Below are 17,427 nucleotides of genomic sequence, written 5' to 3' on the forward strand. Positions count from 1 at the left end.
AAGTGATGGCAAAGCCCTTCGAATGCGGGGATAATCCAGCTGCAGCGACTGACTGTAAGCTGTTGCAGGTCTGTGAATCCACTGAGACAGATTACCTCAAAGTAGCCACGTCCAGGTACTGTGCCAACCGACGTAATCGATGGCAACGCGTCGATTGCTGGTGAATTCGAAACGACGTTGAATCTCCGCGTGAGAGAGGTCATGCAACAAAAAAAAGAAGGTAAAGGGGCCTGGTTAATGCGAATGGAACTACTGAGGGGAGGGGGGGGGGGCGGTTGTTGAAAAGAAGACTTTGTTTCACGGCTTTCGACGAGGCGGACGATGCACATCTGGAAGAACACATTTGCTGCTTTATGCAAAGTTTGACGGTATTGTCCTGTGTGCTCTGCTGGAATGTTACGTGTGATGAAACTGTACCGTCAAATTTAGATACTTAGAACAAAAGAGAAGCCATGAAAATGGAGCCACACAGGATTTCCATGGCGAAAGAATCCGCAATATTTACATTTTACACAGAATTCTTATGAAATTGAAGAATTTTTTTTCTGTTTCGTATGATCTCTTAAACGTGGGGCGACCGGTGCCAAAGAACGATATTGTCTGTCGTTCAACACTTCTGCAGGCTAAAGACGTGAATAAACATTACAACACAAGGCCGCATGCTAAATACAAAACGTGTCAGGAAACTGGCCAAATGTCGTGGACTGATCGCATAACCACACACGACGTGGACCTAGTGCCACTGGATTTCTTTCTGTCTACTAGACGGGAAGGTCACCTTTGTTCTGCGTTGGACAGGGCGTGACAAAGAAAAGCAAGCTGTAGTGCAAAAATAAAAAAAAAATAAAATACTCTTCGCTGGAACATTAACGACTAAATTATCTATTTACAAAAATTTATTTTTCTTGTGCACGGCGTTAATGTTTTGTCGTGTGCCGCCCTTTACAATTTCGATCGAACTTTGGATTTCCGTTGGTTGTTGTTTTCTATTACGATATAAACTTTGCTTGTGTGAGCTACCTTATTGTCGCTTAAGGAATTGTGAGTAATGCGTTGCAGAGGAAGTCACGTTAATTAGGACGTGCATGATGTCCTGGCGTGCACCCAACGAGACGAAATATCTGAATAGTAATCCCACTTCCATCAAATCAAATCAAATCAAATTAGCAAAGAACGTTTCAGCTGAACAAGATGCTGGCCTGTTTTTGTCAGGTGGCAAAAGAATACGAATTTCATCTTAAACTAGCGTTCGGGGAATAATGATAGTGAATGCCTTCGCCCCGACGTTACAAAGACAACTGTTAGAACTATTTGGTAAAAAAAAGCTTAATTAATTTCGCTTGGGTTTCACAACGAAAGCCGTATATTACGCATCGTCAAAATTTTAATTGATTAATTTGAATGCAGGACCTCTACTTAAAATGTAGTACAGGAATTAAGAGTACGTAACGAATACTTATAAACAACAGTGAGACCGCTCTTTGTACCACAGTGACGTGCGTTAACGCAGAGGGCGCGTTTGATGGTTCTGTAATAAATTGCGCTCTGTCTTACGAAGTGTTAAGAGTGTATTTTAGCATATTTTGAGGTACGCTAAAGTGCACATGCAGATGGAAGGCCTGAAGATGATGTATACGCAATCCATTGAAACTTTGCGACTAGAAGACGATGCCGCTCGGCTGATAACCCGTGAAGATTCCATAATCACTTTTGTTCCACGTGTTTAATAATGCCATGATTGCGTGAATGATACGTAGTGACAGGTACTGAACAGCTCTTGTGCAGAGGAAGTGGCTTACCGAATAGAGAATATAGGGTGCTATTTAAAAGAGACATAATGGTGTTCAAGAATGGCAATCGTGATAAATGTCCCCCTTGTAGCTACATAACATTTGCTTGATACATTTTTATTTTGCGTCCAGTGTATTACAATACATATTTCCGACCTCTTACAAAGTGACGGATGTATGTTTGGAGATGCTTAGCGCCAATCAGCATTAGGTAATGCGTCCCCGCTCCTCTCCCTCCGAGACCCCAAGAGTCGCAGCAAGCTGCCTCACATTAGAAACTCCCTCTACTTTTACACTAACAAGGGACCTCTTGAGTGCGAGGTCGCAAGTTCAGTCTTTAGTAAGGCTCATTTGAAAGTGTTGTCTTAACGACTATGACAGGAAAAACAGCAGCTGTTAATGACTCAGCAGGCGCCTCAGGAGGGCGACAGAAAATGAGTGTCCGGCAGGTGCAGACATTAACCTTCTATAGGACGAATGTACTACACTTCACAAAATGGACATCGTTGACATTTAAGAAATGTTCAAAACAACCATTAACTTGCACCATGAACAACGAATGAAAAATGACGCGCCGAACTGATCACAAAGATTCGCACCATCAAAATCGAAAGTGAACTCCTTGGGAGTTACAAACCGTGCCAGGGGTTTCAGCTATGTGTCCACTGTCAGAGAACGCATACAGAATCCTATCGGTGTAACGTAATGAGGAGAGCTGATGGAATGTGATGGCGTGCAACCTAATGCCAGACAGTATAAACGGGTATCTTCCAAGTCGTACCTGCGGATAGTCCGATAATATGTTTTATAGGCACGGGAAAAAACGAACATCTAGAGGCTAAATGTGTCAAGTGGTTCCAGGTAGTATGAACAGCAATGTCACAAACTTACCAGCAGGGATCGTTTGCTCTAAAAGAGTATGATTCTAATACAACGACCAGAAATCAAGGAAAAGCAAGTTACCTCGCCCAGCTATTAGTCAAAAGCGGTGCTTATACCATGGCTGTAGTTCTCTTACGCCCATTTTCCCCACTTTTGCTTCCTGTGACGTAAATATTCCCTATTGCCCTTGCAAGATCACGTGCACGAGAAAGAATCGTAGCGGGGCAGAGCACCTCTAACTTCTCGCAGCACAATAAATAACCTTCCAGCCAATTTACCATCCAGATTAACAGTCGGCATAATTGTATACGACTGTGTTAGGGATTGATGTTATCTGACCTTAATACACTTCTATTGGTGCCTCTAATTTCCAGGGTTCCTGTTGTATCCATTTCCTCTTCAAAAACCGATTGGTCGGAGTTGAAAACAAATTCCTTACTCAACGATGGGATAAGTTTATCTCATCTATAAATTTTCGGGCCGAGTCTGCCGTTCGCTGTGCATCTTCAAGTTTCAGGTTTGTTTGGAATTTCGTTACTTTCCGTCTTCCAGTTCTGTAGCACAGCTTGAAGTTATGCAACCATCCACTGCTTCGCTTGAAATCACTGTAATCTATGCCGCGGGCAGTTTGATGTGCATAACGTAGTAGGTCGCCATCACGCACATCCTGCAAATTGTATCGAGCGTCCCTGAAACGCATTTGTGGCTCGCTGTCCGACAAGTGTGATGAACTACATGGCTCGACATCTGTTTCAGTATAACTTTCACTTCTTAAGCACGTACCATCATTGTACTCCTCATTAACATTGTCCGTACAACGACCGTGTACGACACAACACATTCTACTGCTTCATCTTGCGGAAATGCAAATGTCAACTTCGGCAACTGCTGTTGTAGATACAATACAACATTTGATTTGTTTATTGTTGCCATTGCTCTGCTTGCACTGTTGTGAGCTACTCGTCGACTAAGCAGTTCAGCTCATGCTGACAAAGAACTTGAAGATGCTCTCACAGATTGGCTGCCGCGTCAGGTGGTAGAATTTGAAGCAGAGGAAATTAGTCAACCATTTCCGGCATAATAAACACCTAAAATCTGATCGTTGATTATGTAGAGAAGTAATACAAAAGAGTAGCTCCTTGCCGGTTAAGTATTCTGTTATTATGCACTGAAGAGTCAAAGAAACTGACAAGCCTGCCTAATATCGTGTAGGGTCTCAGCGAGCACGCAGAAGTGCCGCAGCACGACGTAGCTTCCACTCGACTATGTCTGAAGTAGTGCTGGAGGGAACTGACACCATCAATCCTTCACGGCTGTCCACAAATCCTTAAGAGTACGAGCGGGTGGAGATTTTTTACGAACAGCACGTTGCAGGGCATCCCAGGTATGCTAAATAATGTTCATGTCTGGGGAGTTTGGTGGCCAGCGGAAGTGTTTAAACTCAGAAGTATGTTCCTGGAGCCACTCTGTAGCAATTATGGACGTGTGGGGTGTCGCATTGTCCTGCTGGAATTGTTCAAGTCCGTCGGAATGCACAACGTACATGAATGGAACCAACTGATCAGACAGTCAGCTTAAGTGCATGTCACCTGTCACAGTCGTATCTAGAAGTATCAGGGCTCCCATATCACTCCAACTGCACGCGCCCCACACTACTACAGAGCCTCCGGCAGCTTGAACAGTCCCCTGCTGACATGCGCGGTCCATGGATTCCTGAGGTTGTCTCCATACCCGCACATGTCCATACGCTCGATACAATTTGAAACGAGACTCGTCCGACCAGGCAACACGTTTCCAGTCATCAACAGTCCAATGTCGGTGCTGACGGGTCCAGGCGAGGCGTAAAGCTTTGTGTCGTGCAGTCATCAAGGGTGCATGAGTGGGCCCTCGTCTCCGAAAGCCCATATCGATGATGATTCGTTTAGTTGAATGGTTCGCACGCTGACACTTGTTAATGACGCAGCGTTGAAATCTGCTACAATAGGCGGAAGGGTTGCACTTCTGTCACGTTGAACGATTCTCTTCAGTCGTCGTTGGTCCCGTTCATGCAGAACCATTTTCCGGCCGGAGCGATGTCGGCGGGTTGATGTTTTACCGGTACACGGTACAGTCGTGAAATGGACGTACGGGAAAATCCCCACTTCATCGCTACCTCGGAGATGCTGTGTCCCATCGCTCGTGCGCCGACTATAGCACCACGTTCAAACTCACTTAAATCTTGATAACCTGACATTGTAGCAGCAGTATACAGGCGTTGCCGACCGCAGCGGCGTACTCCGCCTGTTCGCATATCTCTGTATTTGAATAAGGATGCCTGTACTAGTTTCTTTGGCCCTTCAAGTGTAGTATTGGCATGGCCTTGCAGTAACTCGCCGAACTAAAACCATGTGATCGGGAATGGTCTTGTGCAGATCTGATATTTCAGGGCCCCGTATCCCAATTTTAAACAAATGGTGCAGGAAGGGACCACCACCGGTAATAAAATGTCAAATCAGGAACGCCTTCAGCCGTATATATTTCTAATTTTGTTTTATTTATACGACCACTTTCGGAGTTTCGCTACGCCATCTTCCGGCTCCCTGACCGATGTACAGGAGGAATGCAACCTCGTGTGCATTCGGAATAGGGGTCAGCATTTAGAAACTGGTATCCGTAGACTTGTTCGTTAACAACGGTACCCCTTTGTTCATGAAGGATCTGCACTCACCAATTGATGAACGAGGGGATCGCGTTGTTAAGAAAGAAATCTCCGTGTAACAGTTACTGAATGCTGGCCCTATTTCGATTGCACATGAGGTTGGATTCTTCGTAGATTTGAGTCAGGGGGCGTGTAGGTAGCGTAGTGAAACGCCGAAATTGGTCGCATAAGTAAAACGAAACTGGGAATATAGACGGCTGAAGGTGGTTTTGATTTGACATTTTATACTTAACAGCCAAAGTCCTTCAACCATCCTGTACGTAGATGGACATACAAATCACCGTTGATAAGTTAAACTTCTGTTAAACTTGATTCGGTTATAGTTGTTTTGCGATATCTGCGAATATAGAAATGGTTCAAATGGCTCTAAGGACTAGGGGACTTAACATCTGAGGTCATGAGTCCACTACCCTTAGAACTACTTAAACCTAACTAACCTAAGGACATCACACACATCCATGCCCGAGGCAGGCAGGATTCGAACCTGCGACCGTAGCAGCCGCGTGGTTCCCGACTGAAACGCCTAGAACCGCTCGACCACAGCGGCCGGCCTCTGCGAATATACTTTGGTCTTTTCTTCTTAGCCTAGTAAGTTCGTCGGAATCTCGTTATCAGAGTTTTACTGTTCCTATCCGTGGTTGTGAAATCTGTAGGATGGAAGGAACACTAATCACCAACAAATTTACACACAAACACAATAGATGGTATAGACACATCGGAGAAGCGACAACTACTTTAAAAAAACTGCCTCTGTTACGATTCAGTAGGAAGTGTATTCGGAGGCCGTCCCAAGAAAGTATGGGCGAGCAGGACACGAAAGAGCAAAGCCTCACGCCGAAGATGTGCGCTCGGCGGTCGAACTGGAGGCAGGAAGTGACTGGAGCGTCTGTGAGGGACGAGGAGCTGCAGAGCAGAGTTGAGCGTTACCTCCTTCCTGGCGCGCACGCGCAGCATGCGGCCCCCGCGCAGGAAGCGCACGGCGGCGGCGCGGCCGGCCTCCACGTCGACGCCGGCGACGTGCGCGTGCAGCGCGACGTGCAGGTTGGGGCGCTGCGCGGCCGGCCGCACGAACGCCTTGTTGGCGGAGCAGCGCGAGCCGCGCCGCGTGTTGGACTGCACGTAGCCGAAGACGTCGTGGCGCGCGCCGTTGTAGTCGCGGCGCGACGGGTAGCCCGCCTCGGCCGCCGCGTCCAGGAAGGCCTCCACCAGCGGCGTGCGGAACGTCGCCGTCTCCACGTCCAGCGGGCCGTCCTCGCCGTGGAAGCCCGCGTCCTGCGCGCGCATCGACAAGTGTTCAGTGCGCTGCCGCGTCGCGGTCCGTGACACGGCGACTGTAACACTGTCTGCTCACGCTTGCCTGGTCGAATGCGCATCTTTTGTTAACGGCTATTAGTTCAAGCCCGAACGTAATTACTCCACTGACGCCACTTATACGCCAGGAATCGGTGTGCAAGCGACATATGTTACAAAACGCCGCGCATAAAAACAAGATTTTCCGGTGCTCATACCTCGCGTTCTGTTGGAGTTGAAAAGCTACGGTCAATGGAGAGAATTCTTTCGAGGTAAGAGTGATTTCAGGTGTGCCGCAGGGGAGTAGGACCGTTGCTATTCACAATATACATAAACGACCTTGTGGATGACATCGGAAGTTCACTGAGGCTTTTTGCGGATGATGTTGTGGTGTATCGAGAGGTTGTAACAATGGAAAATTGTACTGAAATGCAGGAGGATCTGCAGCGAATTAACTCATGGTGCGTGGAATGGCAATTGAATCTCAATGTAGACAAGTGCAATGTGCTGCGAATACATAGAAAGAAAGATCCTTTATCATTTAGCTACAATATAGCACGCCAGCAACTGGAAGCAGTTAATTCCAAAAATTACCTGGGAATACGCATTAGGAGTGATTTAAAAGGGAATGATCATATAAAGTTGATCGTCGGTAAAGCAGATGCCAGACTGAGATTCATTGGAAGAATCCTAAGGAAATGCAATCCGAAAACAAAGGAAGTAGGTTACAGTACGCTTGTTCGCCCACTGCTTGAATACTGCTCAGCAGTGTGGGATCCGTACCAGATAGGATTGATAGAAGAGATAGAAAAGATCCAACGGAGAGCAGCGCGCTTCGTTACAGGATCATTTAGTAATTGTGAAAGCGTTACGGAGATGATAGATAAACTCCAGTGGAAGACTCTGCAGGAGAGAAGCTCAGTAGCTCGGTACGGGCTTTTGTTGAAGTTTCGAAAACATACCTTCACCGAGGAGTCAGGCAGTGTATTGCTCCCTCCTACGTATATCTCGCGAAGAGACCATGAGGATAAAAATCAGAGAGATTAGAGGCCACACACAAGTATACCGACAATCCTTGTTTCCACGAACAATGCGAGACTGGAATAGAAGGGAGAACCGATAGAGGTACTCAGGGTACCCTCCGCCACACACCGTCAGGTGGCTTGCGGAGTATGGATATGGATGTAGATGTAGATAGCAGTTGGACTAGAGACCATTTGTATACCAAACAGAAAGATCGTCTTACTGTCTTTATCCTACACTTCGTCTTGCTTAGGCAAATGGAGCAAATCGCTGGATTCTTTTTAACATTTGATGTGGTATACGGTGGGCTTGCTGCGTCTAATGGGGCACCATTAGTTCACGTGCCGTTGCTGGGAAAACCTCACAAAAAGGTCATTCTTACTACATTTTCCGCCGTCACCAGCGGACCAAACCGGAGCGCACGATTCGAAGATGGCTATGCACAGCAAGTGGCTGAAATTTTTCCGATACGTACCTAATATCTCTATCTCTAACAACGTTGAAAATTTTCTTCATAACTCAATCGGTTTCCGAGAGACAGAGGTGTATATTTACGCTACTTGTAAACATAAAATAGGTACGTAAAATACTGTGTGAGACGAAGACATAGTTAACAAAGCGTAACAGCACGGAGAAAGATGCAGTAAAGTGTTTCCATTATCATACGAGAACCCCATGTCGGGGTGCTGAAGCTCATGTAAATTTTTTTTGCACGTAAAATCTGGTGTGTTGTGTTAAATTAGTTTTGCGTTATTTCAGTGTGATACAAATAAACTATCTACAAATACATTTCTTTTCATATACTCGCATGCCGACCTGCAGCAGCGAAAAGAAGGGAACGAGCGGAAAAACTCTCCTATACGACCACAAAAAGAGGCAGATATGTTCCTGATTATGTAAAAGACTCTGTCTGTAAAGTAGGGTACCGGCTATCTTATTCTAGCTTCCTCAGCAATTTTTTAAATTGTTCCCACAAATTTTGGCAGCAAACTTATTCGCGCCTTCTTATGCTGAGAGGCGACAACACAGTGGCAGTGGCAAAGGGATGGAAAAGTAATAAATACTGGAAGATATTAGACAGTAGCTGTGTTACAGAAAGAGTGAAGAAGACAATGGCAGTATGACAGAAACACAGTGACAGAACAGTGCTAGGAAAAGAGAGAAGGAATGGTGCCATTGGGAGAGAAATTACGAGAAGCAGAAAATGGAAGTGGGTGGGAGCCAGTGATAACGAAAGATGGGACAAACGAGAGTGACAACGACGAAGAGAGAGATAGTGAGAGTGAGAAGAGACAACAGCAATGGGAAGGAAGGTGTGAGAGATGAGCAGTAAGAGAAAGCAAGAGGGAGGCAGTGGCAGCGAGAGAAGGCTGTAGTAGTAGGGCAGAGGGAAGGGGACCGTGGGTGTGACACACACGGGACTACGACAAAGACACACGTGGGGATAATGACAATGAGTTGGGCCGAGTGAGTGAGTGAGAAAGGACAGCTAGGTGGACGGGTATGGGCGACTTACAGCGATGGAGTAGTGGGTGTGAGTGAGTTACAGTTAGACGAACGTGGGGGAGTTTGAGGTGAGTTGCGTGTAAAAAAAAAAAAAAAAAAAAAAAAAAAAAAGCGCGAATATGTTGGCAAGCCAAAATTTTTGGGATATTTTTAAAGTTGCTGCGGGAGATAGAATTCGGTAGGTCGTACAGCACATTTCTTTTAAACAAACACGAACACAGTCGCACGTTTTGGTGCTCCGTTAGGATCATTTTTCCTCTGGTAAAAAGTGTGAGAAGTGTTTGGAAGGGCAGTGTAGGTGGTCCCACCTTGGTGCGCAGCCGGCGGGCGTTCTCGGACTTCTTGAAGTAGGGCAGCACGTCGCGGTAGCCCCAGCCGGGGTTGCCCATGTCGCGCCACGAGTCGTAGTCCCCGGGGTGACCCCTGGTGTAGATCATGTAGTTGATGACGGAGGTGCCCCCCAGCGCCTTGCCGCGCGGCCACTCGCAGCGGCGGTCTCTCATGGCGAGGCAGGCGCCGTGCTGCGGCTGCACGCGGTAGCCCCAGTTGTAGTTGGTCAGCTGGAAGTACCCCACGAAGATGGGGATGTCCGTCAGCACCGACTCGTCCATGCCGGCCTCCAGCAGCAGCACCTGCCACGGGCACACAGGCACACGCTGGGGTCCAGTAGAGACCGGCGGCAACACTACTAGTCGAGCACAGTATCACTGCAGCTGACAGTGAGGGCGTTTCGGTCGGCTTATCGCGAGTTTTTGTCGTCATATTTCACGAGGACGCGCTGAAACTCTTAATAGCATATTTACAGTTGTCTTGAAATCATTCACAATGCGATGCTATCTCTTTTGATTTGATTTTATCAGGAAAGCTAAAACACCTTCGGTCTAGAATGACATTTTCACTCTGCAGCGGAGTGTGCGCTGATATGAAACTTCCTGTCAGATTAAAACTGTGTGCCGGACCGAGACTCGAAATCGGGACCTTTGCCTTTCGCGGGCAACTGCTCTACCATCTGAGCTACCGAAGCACGACTCACGCCCGGTCCTCACAGATTTACTTCTGCCAGTATCTCGTCTCCTACCTTCCAAACTTTACAGAAGCTCTCCTCCACAGTTTTAATCTGCCAGGAAGTTTCATATCAGCGCACACTCCGCTGCAGAGTGAAAATCTCATTCTAGAAATCTTAGCTCTTCTTGCAGGACTTGACAATTGTTTCAGGGCTGCCGCTATCAGGACATAAGTACCAATCTATAACGTCCCACTTAAAAAAACAAATTTGACCTTCATATCTCTGAGGCGACCCCACCTAACAACAAAAAACCAGCTTCATATTATGGCCTCCGTTGTCCCATGCAACATTTCTCCCACAATCTTATCAGCTAGTATCATAATAGGGTTATTCTTGGTGGCAATAGTTTGTGACTCACCCTGCACAAGTAGTGCTTTGCATACTTGAGGAGTCTGCAAGCATAAGCGCAATGCAACAGGAGAATTTTGAGCACTTAAAGTAGGGACGGAAAAAACAGACCGTTTGATACCGATGACGGTATTTTAGTTCTGAAGAACCCGTGTTTAACGGTAGTTGTTTTGTGTCGATTGTAACAGGTGATTTTTTGTTTTTATTAGTAACCGATGAAACTTCCCCGTAGAGCAAAACTGAACTTACTCAGACATTACTCTCTTTACTTATTCTGACCAACACTAAACTGACACACAATATTTTTACCGCAACGCAATCTGACTTTGAAAAATCCCTGCAAGAGAATGGCCCTGACTAACATTAACCTATACCTTTCACAAATCACTTACAAAAATCTTCGTTACACGAACTACTGCAATACAAAGAGCGCCAATACTGACAGCTAAATGAGGGATTCCAACTACTCAAGGCACTAACTACCGATAGGCATAGTTAACAAATGCAAGATTTTGATAAAGAACAAACAATGTATTTACCTTAATAATACTCAAGAGTAATATATATATATATATACACTCCTGGAAATGGAAAAAAGAACACATTGACACCGGTGTGTCAGACCCACCATACTTGCTCCGGACACTGCGAGAGGGCTGTACAAGCAATGATCACACGCACGGCACAGCGGACACACCAGGAACCGCGGTGTTGGCCGTCGAATGGCGCTAGCTGCGCAGCATTTGTGCACCGCCCCCGTCAGTGTCAGCCAGTTTGCCGTGGCATACGGAGCTCCATCGCAGTCTTTAACACTGGTAGCATGCCGCGACAGCGTGGACGTGAACCGTATGTGCAGTTGACGGACTTTGAGCGAGGGCGTATAGTGGGCATGCGGGAGGCCGGGTGGACGTACCGCCGAATTGCTCAACACGTGGGGCGTGAGGTCTCCACAGTACATCGATGTTGTCGCCAGTGGTCGGCGGAAGGTGCACGTGCCCGTCGACCTGGGACCGGACCGCAGCGACGCACGGATGCACGCCAAGACCGTAGGATCCTACGCAGTGCCGTAGGGGACCGCACCGCCACTTCCCAGCAAATTAGGGACACTGTTGCTCCTGGGGTATCGGCGAGGACCATTCGCAACCGTCTCCATGAAGCTGGGCTACGGTCCCGCACACCGTTAGGCCGTCTTCCGCTCACGCCCCAACATCGTGCAGCCCGTCTCCAGTGGTGTCGCGACAGGCGTGAATGGAGGGACGAATGGAGACGTGTCGTCTTCAGCGATGAGAGTCGCTTCTGCCTTGGTGCCAATGATGGTCGTATGCATGTTTGGCGCCGTGCAGGTGAGCGCCACAATCAGGACTGCATACGACCGAGGCACACAGGGCCAACACCCGGCATCATGGTGTGGGGAGCGATCTCCTACACTGGCCGTACACCACTGGTGATCGTCGTGGGGACACTGAATAGTGCACGGTACATCCAAACCGTCATCGAACCCATCGTTCTACCATTCCTAGACCGGCAAGGGAACTTGCTGTTCCAACAGGACAATGCACGTCCGCATGTATCCCGTGCCACCCAACGTGCTCTAGAAGATGTAAGTCAACTACCCTGGCCAGCAAGATCTCTGGATCTGTCCCCCATTGAGCATGTTTGGGACTGGATGAAGCGTCGTCTCACGCGGTCTGCACGTCCAGCACGAACGCTGGTCCAACTGAGGCGCCAGGTGGAAATGGCATGGCAAGCCGTTCCACAGGACTACATCCAGCATCTCTACGATTGTCTCCATGGGAGAATAGCAGCCTGCATTGCTGCGAAAGGTGGATATACACTGTACTAGTGCCGACATTGTGCATGCTCTGTTGCCTGTGTCTATGTGCCTGTGGTTCTGTCAGTGTGATCATGTGATGTATCTGACCCCAGGAATGTGTCAGTAAAGTTTCCCCTTCCTGGGACAATGAATTCACGGTGTTCTTATTTCAATTTCCAGGAGTGTATATGTAGGGTGTTACAAAAAGGTACGGCCAAACTTTCAGGAAACATTCCTCACACACAAAGATAGAAAATATGTCATGTGGACATGTGTCCGGAAACGCTTACTTTCCGTCTTAGAGCTCATTTTATTACTTCTCTTCAAATCACATTAATCATGGAATCGAAACACACAGCAACAGAACGTACCAGCGTGACTTCACACACTTTGTTACAGGAAATGCTCAAAATGTCCTCCGTTAGCGAGGATACATGCATCCACCCTCCGTCGCATGATGCGCTGATGTAGCCCTGGAGAATGGCGTATTGTATCACAGCCGTCCACAATACGAGCACAAAGAGTATCTACATTTGGTATCGAGGCTGCGTACACAAGAGCTTTCAAATGCCCCCATAAATGAAAGTCAAGAGGGTTGAGGTCAGGAGAGCGTGGAGGTCATGGAATTGGTCCGCCTCTACCAATGCATCGCTCACCGAATCTGTCGTTGAGAAGCGTACGAACATTCGACTGAAATGTGCAGGAGCTCTATCATGCATGAACTACATGTTGTGTCGTACTTGTAAAGGCACATGTTCTAACAGCACAGGTAGAGCATCCCGTATGAAATCACGATAACGTGCTCCATTGAGCGTAGGTGGAAGAACATGGGGCCCAATCAAGACATCACCAACAGAAAATCTGTGTTGATGACGTGATTGCACAATTGCGTGCGGATTCTCGTCAGCCCACACACGTTGATTGTGAAAATTTACAATTTGATCACGTTGGAATGAAGCCTCATCTGTAAAGAGAACATTTGCACTGAAATGAGGATTGACACAAGGTTGGATGAACCATTCGCAGAAGTGTGCCCGTGGAGGTCAAGCAGCTGCTGATAGTGCCTGCACACGCTGTACATGGTACGGAAACAACTGGTTCTCCCGTAGCACTCTCCATACAGTGACGTGGTCAACGTTACCTTGTACAGCAGCAACTTCTCTGACGCTGACATTGGGGTTATCGTCAACTGCACGAAGAATTGCCTCATCCTCGTCGTTTTAGGTCTTCCCCAGTCGCGAGTCGTAGGCTGGAATGTTCCGTGCTCACTAAGACGCCGATCAATAGCTTCGAACGTCTTCCTGTCGGGACACCTTCCTTCAGGAAATCTGTCTCGATACAAACGTACCGCGCCACGGCTATTGCCCCGTGCTAATCCATACATCAAATGGGCATCTGCCAACTCCGCATTTGTAAACATTCCACTGACTGCAAAACCACGTTCGTGATGAATAGTAACCTGTTGATGCTACGTACTGATGTGCTTGATGCTAGTACTGTAGAGCAATGAGTCGCATTTCAACACAAGCACCGAAGTCAACATTACCTTCCTTCAATTGGGCCAACTGGCGGTGAATCGAGGAAGTACAGTACGTACTGACGAAACTAAAATGAGCTCTAACATGAAAATCGAGCGTTTCCGGACACACGTCCACTTAACATCTTTCCTTTATTTGTCTGTGAGGAATGTTTCCTGAAAGTTTGGCCGTACCTTTTTGTAACTCCCTATATATCAGTTCATAACATCCAGTCTTACAAATTTACTGTCTCTGATGGACGCACGTCCAGATCATCCGGTCTCAAAACTCCGCCATCTCTCCCCCCACAACCACCACTGCTGGCGGCTCACCTCCAGCTGCGCAACGCTATGCGCTGTTCACATACCAATATAAAAACCTAAACAGCCTACTTATACCGAGTAAGAAAGCTACCATTTGGTAATAGTGCTAATGGTAAATTTTTCGTTTGTAAATAAACCTTTTTTTAAAAAAAAGAATAATTTTTATTTGTAAAATTTGCATTGGTTTGAAATGTTTCGTTACTATCGAAAATGCGAAAAGCTAACAGTGCTATCTCAATAACAATGACGACAGAAACGAGCAACACAGACACAGAATAAGAACTGATACAGTATTGCTGAGACAGTAAATGCCCTGTTGACGTGTTCTATGGCTTAAGGTACTCGGGAACGTGCAATGTGCGAGACCGAGGCCCGCGAGAAAGACAGGCGGAGACTCGCACGCCACAGTGCGCGACACTGCAGGTAGTGTGACGTCATACACTGGTTGCGGGGCCCATATTTATCGTAGGCCCCGCGCAAGACTTTCCTCCGGCTTTTGTGTGCGCAGTTTCTCGCTGTCGTCGCCGAACATCCGTTGTATTGCAGAAAGGCACCAACCCTAGTCTGGAAATGTTCATACGAAGTGCTGTAGCAATAAAATAGGAGATTAAAGATTTGCCTACTATTTCAGTGAAATAGCAAAAGAGGAAGAAAATTATTAGTAACAGTAAATGCAGCCCTTGAAAGCGGACAAATTAACACGAGAAACAGTTCTTGAATTTCAGTGTTCACTCCTCAGCACTGACTATTCGTAATGTCCAAATAGTAGTACGATCCGCAATTGCAGTATGATTTTTCAGCACGGTTTCAAAAAATTAGCATCAGTAGGAGAATACTGGTCGTTGTTTTTAGTATTCAGGTATTCATCACTTTTCGAGGAAAGCAGCGATCTGAGGAAAAAAAAGTTTCCTTAATTTGCTCATTTAATTTAATATTTTGATTCTGTGTGTCTTGAAACTCAGTGTGTCAAAATTTTTCAGTCTTTATTTGATTTCTATATTTATTACAGGAAAAAATAGGAGTACAAAACCGAAAATCCGTCATTTCAGTTTTAACAGTCGGGTTAAACTTGAGATTAAAAGAACCGATATAACTGAAAACTGGTTGTTAGAGCCATAACTGCTAGCCCTACATTACCGTACACGTATTATACAATCGCACTTGACAGATCGCTTGTTGAGAATATGAGGCGTACCGCCGTATACCGATCCTGCCTTGAAGGCGGTTAAGTGGAATGTGTGTCTCAGAGCTGGATAGTGACAGATGGTGACGCGAGACTGGACGCGCACGTAGTTTATGTGTCAGCCGATAGAGGACACTATTGTATAGAAGACGGTGATTTAGTTTCGATTGTTCTCACTAGAGTGCAGTAAAGTAATAGAATGTTTTTCATAAACTGTTGTAGTATTTTCATAAAGTGTTATGTCTTTTTGTGTATGTGAAATGTTGTAAATGTGTTTTAGCAGTATGAATGATGCGTGAGTGTGATTTAAGGTTAATATGAAGATAATAGTTTAACGAGTTATGTAGTGGGATTGAGTGTGGGAACATTTCGAAGAAGTATGGATATGAACGAAGGGGATTTTTTTGTAGAATAGATTCCTAAAGTAAGTTTATGGTAAAGGGAAAGTTAATTCAGGTATAAATAACATTAGTAAATAATTTTATACATAAACAAAACTTCAGTATATTAGATAATTACGTCGGTGAAAATTGCAGTCGTTAGATTTACTATTTTGCGATTGGTTACTGATGAAAAGCGCGGACTGACGCGGGAGAATGTTGTTTTGTTATTGGCTGTTGACTAAACTGACCAATGGTAGAGCAATATTCTTCGCGCTCCCTTCTCTGCTGCTAGAGAAGACTTGGAGTATTCTAGAGAGAAGTCGGAGCCTAGCCATGAAACAGATCGGACATGTGTAGTAGTAGTAGTTGTGATGGAAATGATAAGTTGCCGGATGTCCCAGTGATTCATACATCAAAAGTGTTGTAAAGTGACGGCTGTGTAGAAATTTGGAATTTTAAGTGAATTTTGTGACGAGAAAAGGTCGGTCGCTAAAAACTGTGACTGTATTAGGTATTGACAGACTTAATATTTGTCGAGCATTCTCAATCAAAAACAATCCGAATTTTTGTAGCCGTTACGTTTTCGGGAAATGCAACAGCATAAACTTGCTAAAGTGAGTGAAAGGGATTGTGAGTGACTGTGTTAAGACTAGCACGGGCTTGGCAGTGATACTAGTTCACCTAAGTTTCAGAATATGTTAATTGAGGACAAAATTTCCGACCTTTCATTTCGTGTGAAAACTTTCTTCCGATACGTAGATTAGTGAGTTTAATTGCAGCCTGGTTCACGTGGAAGTACAATAGGTTTCCCTCGGCTTCCCTACTGATGATCTGCCGAGACAATGTTCACAGGTACGTGCAGGTTCGTCGTAAAGGGGCGGAAGGAACCGCGCCGCCTCAAACAGACTTGGTTGGGAAAACACCTCTAGGCTGACGAGTAAAGCTCGTGCCGCGGCTGCAGGGTAGCGCCGGCGCTCACCGTCCAGCCGGGGACCTCTGAGAGCCTGGCGGCGACCACAGAGCCCGCGGTGCCGGCGCCCACCACCACGAAGTCGTACTCGGGCAGCAGCAGCGCGTCCGGGCGGTCGGGCGCGTGCCACTCCACGTAGCCGGTGGCGGCCGACGGGCCCTGCCGGTACAGCCGCGACACCGCCTCCAGCAGCGTCAGCGCCAGCCCGTCCGACCCCGCCGCCGCCCACAGCGCGCACACCGCCAGCCGCAGCGCCGCCGCCGCCGCCCCCGCCGCCATCGCCTGCAACCACACCGCCCGCCTCTGCTCACTCCCGTCGCGACTGCTCTCACTTCACTCGTTACATTCAGAAGTACACCTTCCTACTGGACAAGCTACCACACAGTGCGTGGCGGAAAGTAGCCTGCACTACTGATACTCATTCCCTCTCATGTTCCACTCGCAAATGTAGCGAGGGGAAAAAAAAAATTATCTATACACAGTGACTCAGAAACATTGCGACGAGCTTAGAAGGGTTGTAAAGGGCGTCCTGAGAAACAGAGGGTAGACATTTGCGTCTGGAGACCTCATCCGACGACGCTACAGAGCGCCGGACTTATATTCGCCTGCGCCCGCCACTAGGCCACCACTCCGAC

General features: G+C 46.9%; 1 protein-coding gene across 1 annotated transcript in view; it reads right to left on the reverse strand.

The window, feature by feature from the left end:
- Positions 1-17,427, reverse strand: part of LOC126418847 (glucose dehydrogenase [FAD, quinone]-like) — a 66,370-nt gene that overhangs the window by 44,931 nt on the left and 4,012 nt on the right. Inside the window, exons 2-4 of the mRNA XM_050085834.1 lie at positions 16,802-16,951; positions 9,498-9,821; positions 6,298-6,642 (exon numbers count right to left, since the gene is read on the reverse strand). Coding sequence (XP_049941791.1) covers positions 6,298-6,642; positions 9,498-9,821; positions 16,802-16,951 — 819 coding nt within the window. The remainder of the gene's footprint in view (positions 1-6,297; positions 6,643-9,497; positions 9,822-16,801; positions 16,952-17,427) is intronic.

Source organism: Schistocerca serialis, chromosome 9 (genome assembly GCF_023864345.2).
Source record: "Schistocerca serialis cubense isolate TAMUIC-IGC-003099 chromosome 9, iqSchSeri2.2, whole genome shotgun sequence".
NCBI classification, from domain to species: Eukaryota; Metazoa; Arthropoda; class Insecta; order Orthoptera; family Acrididae; genus Schistocerca; species Schistocerca serialis.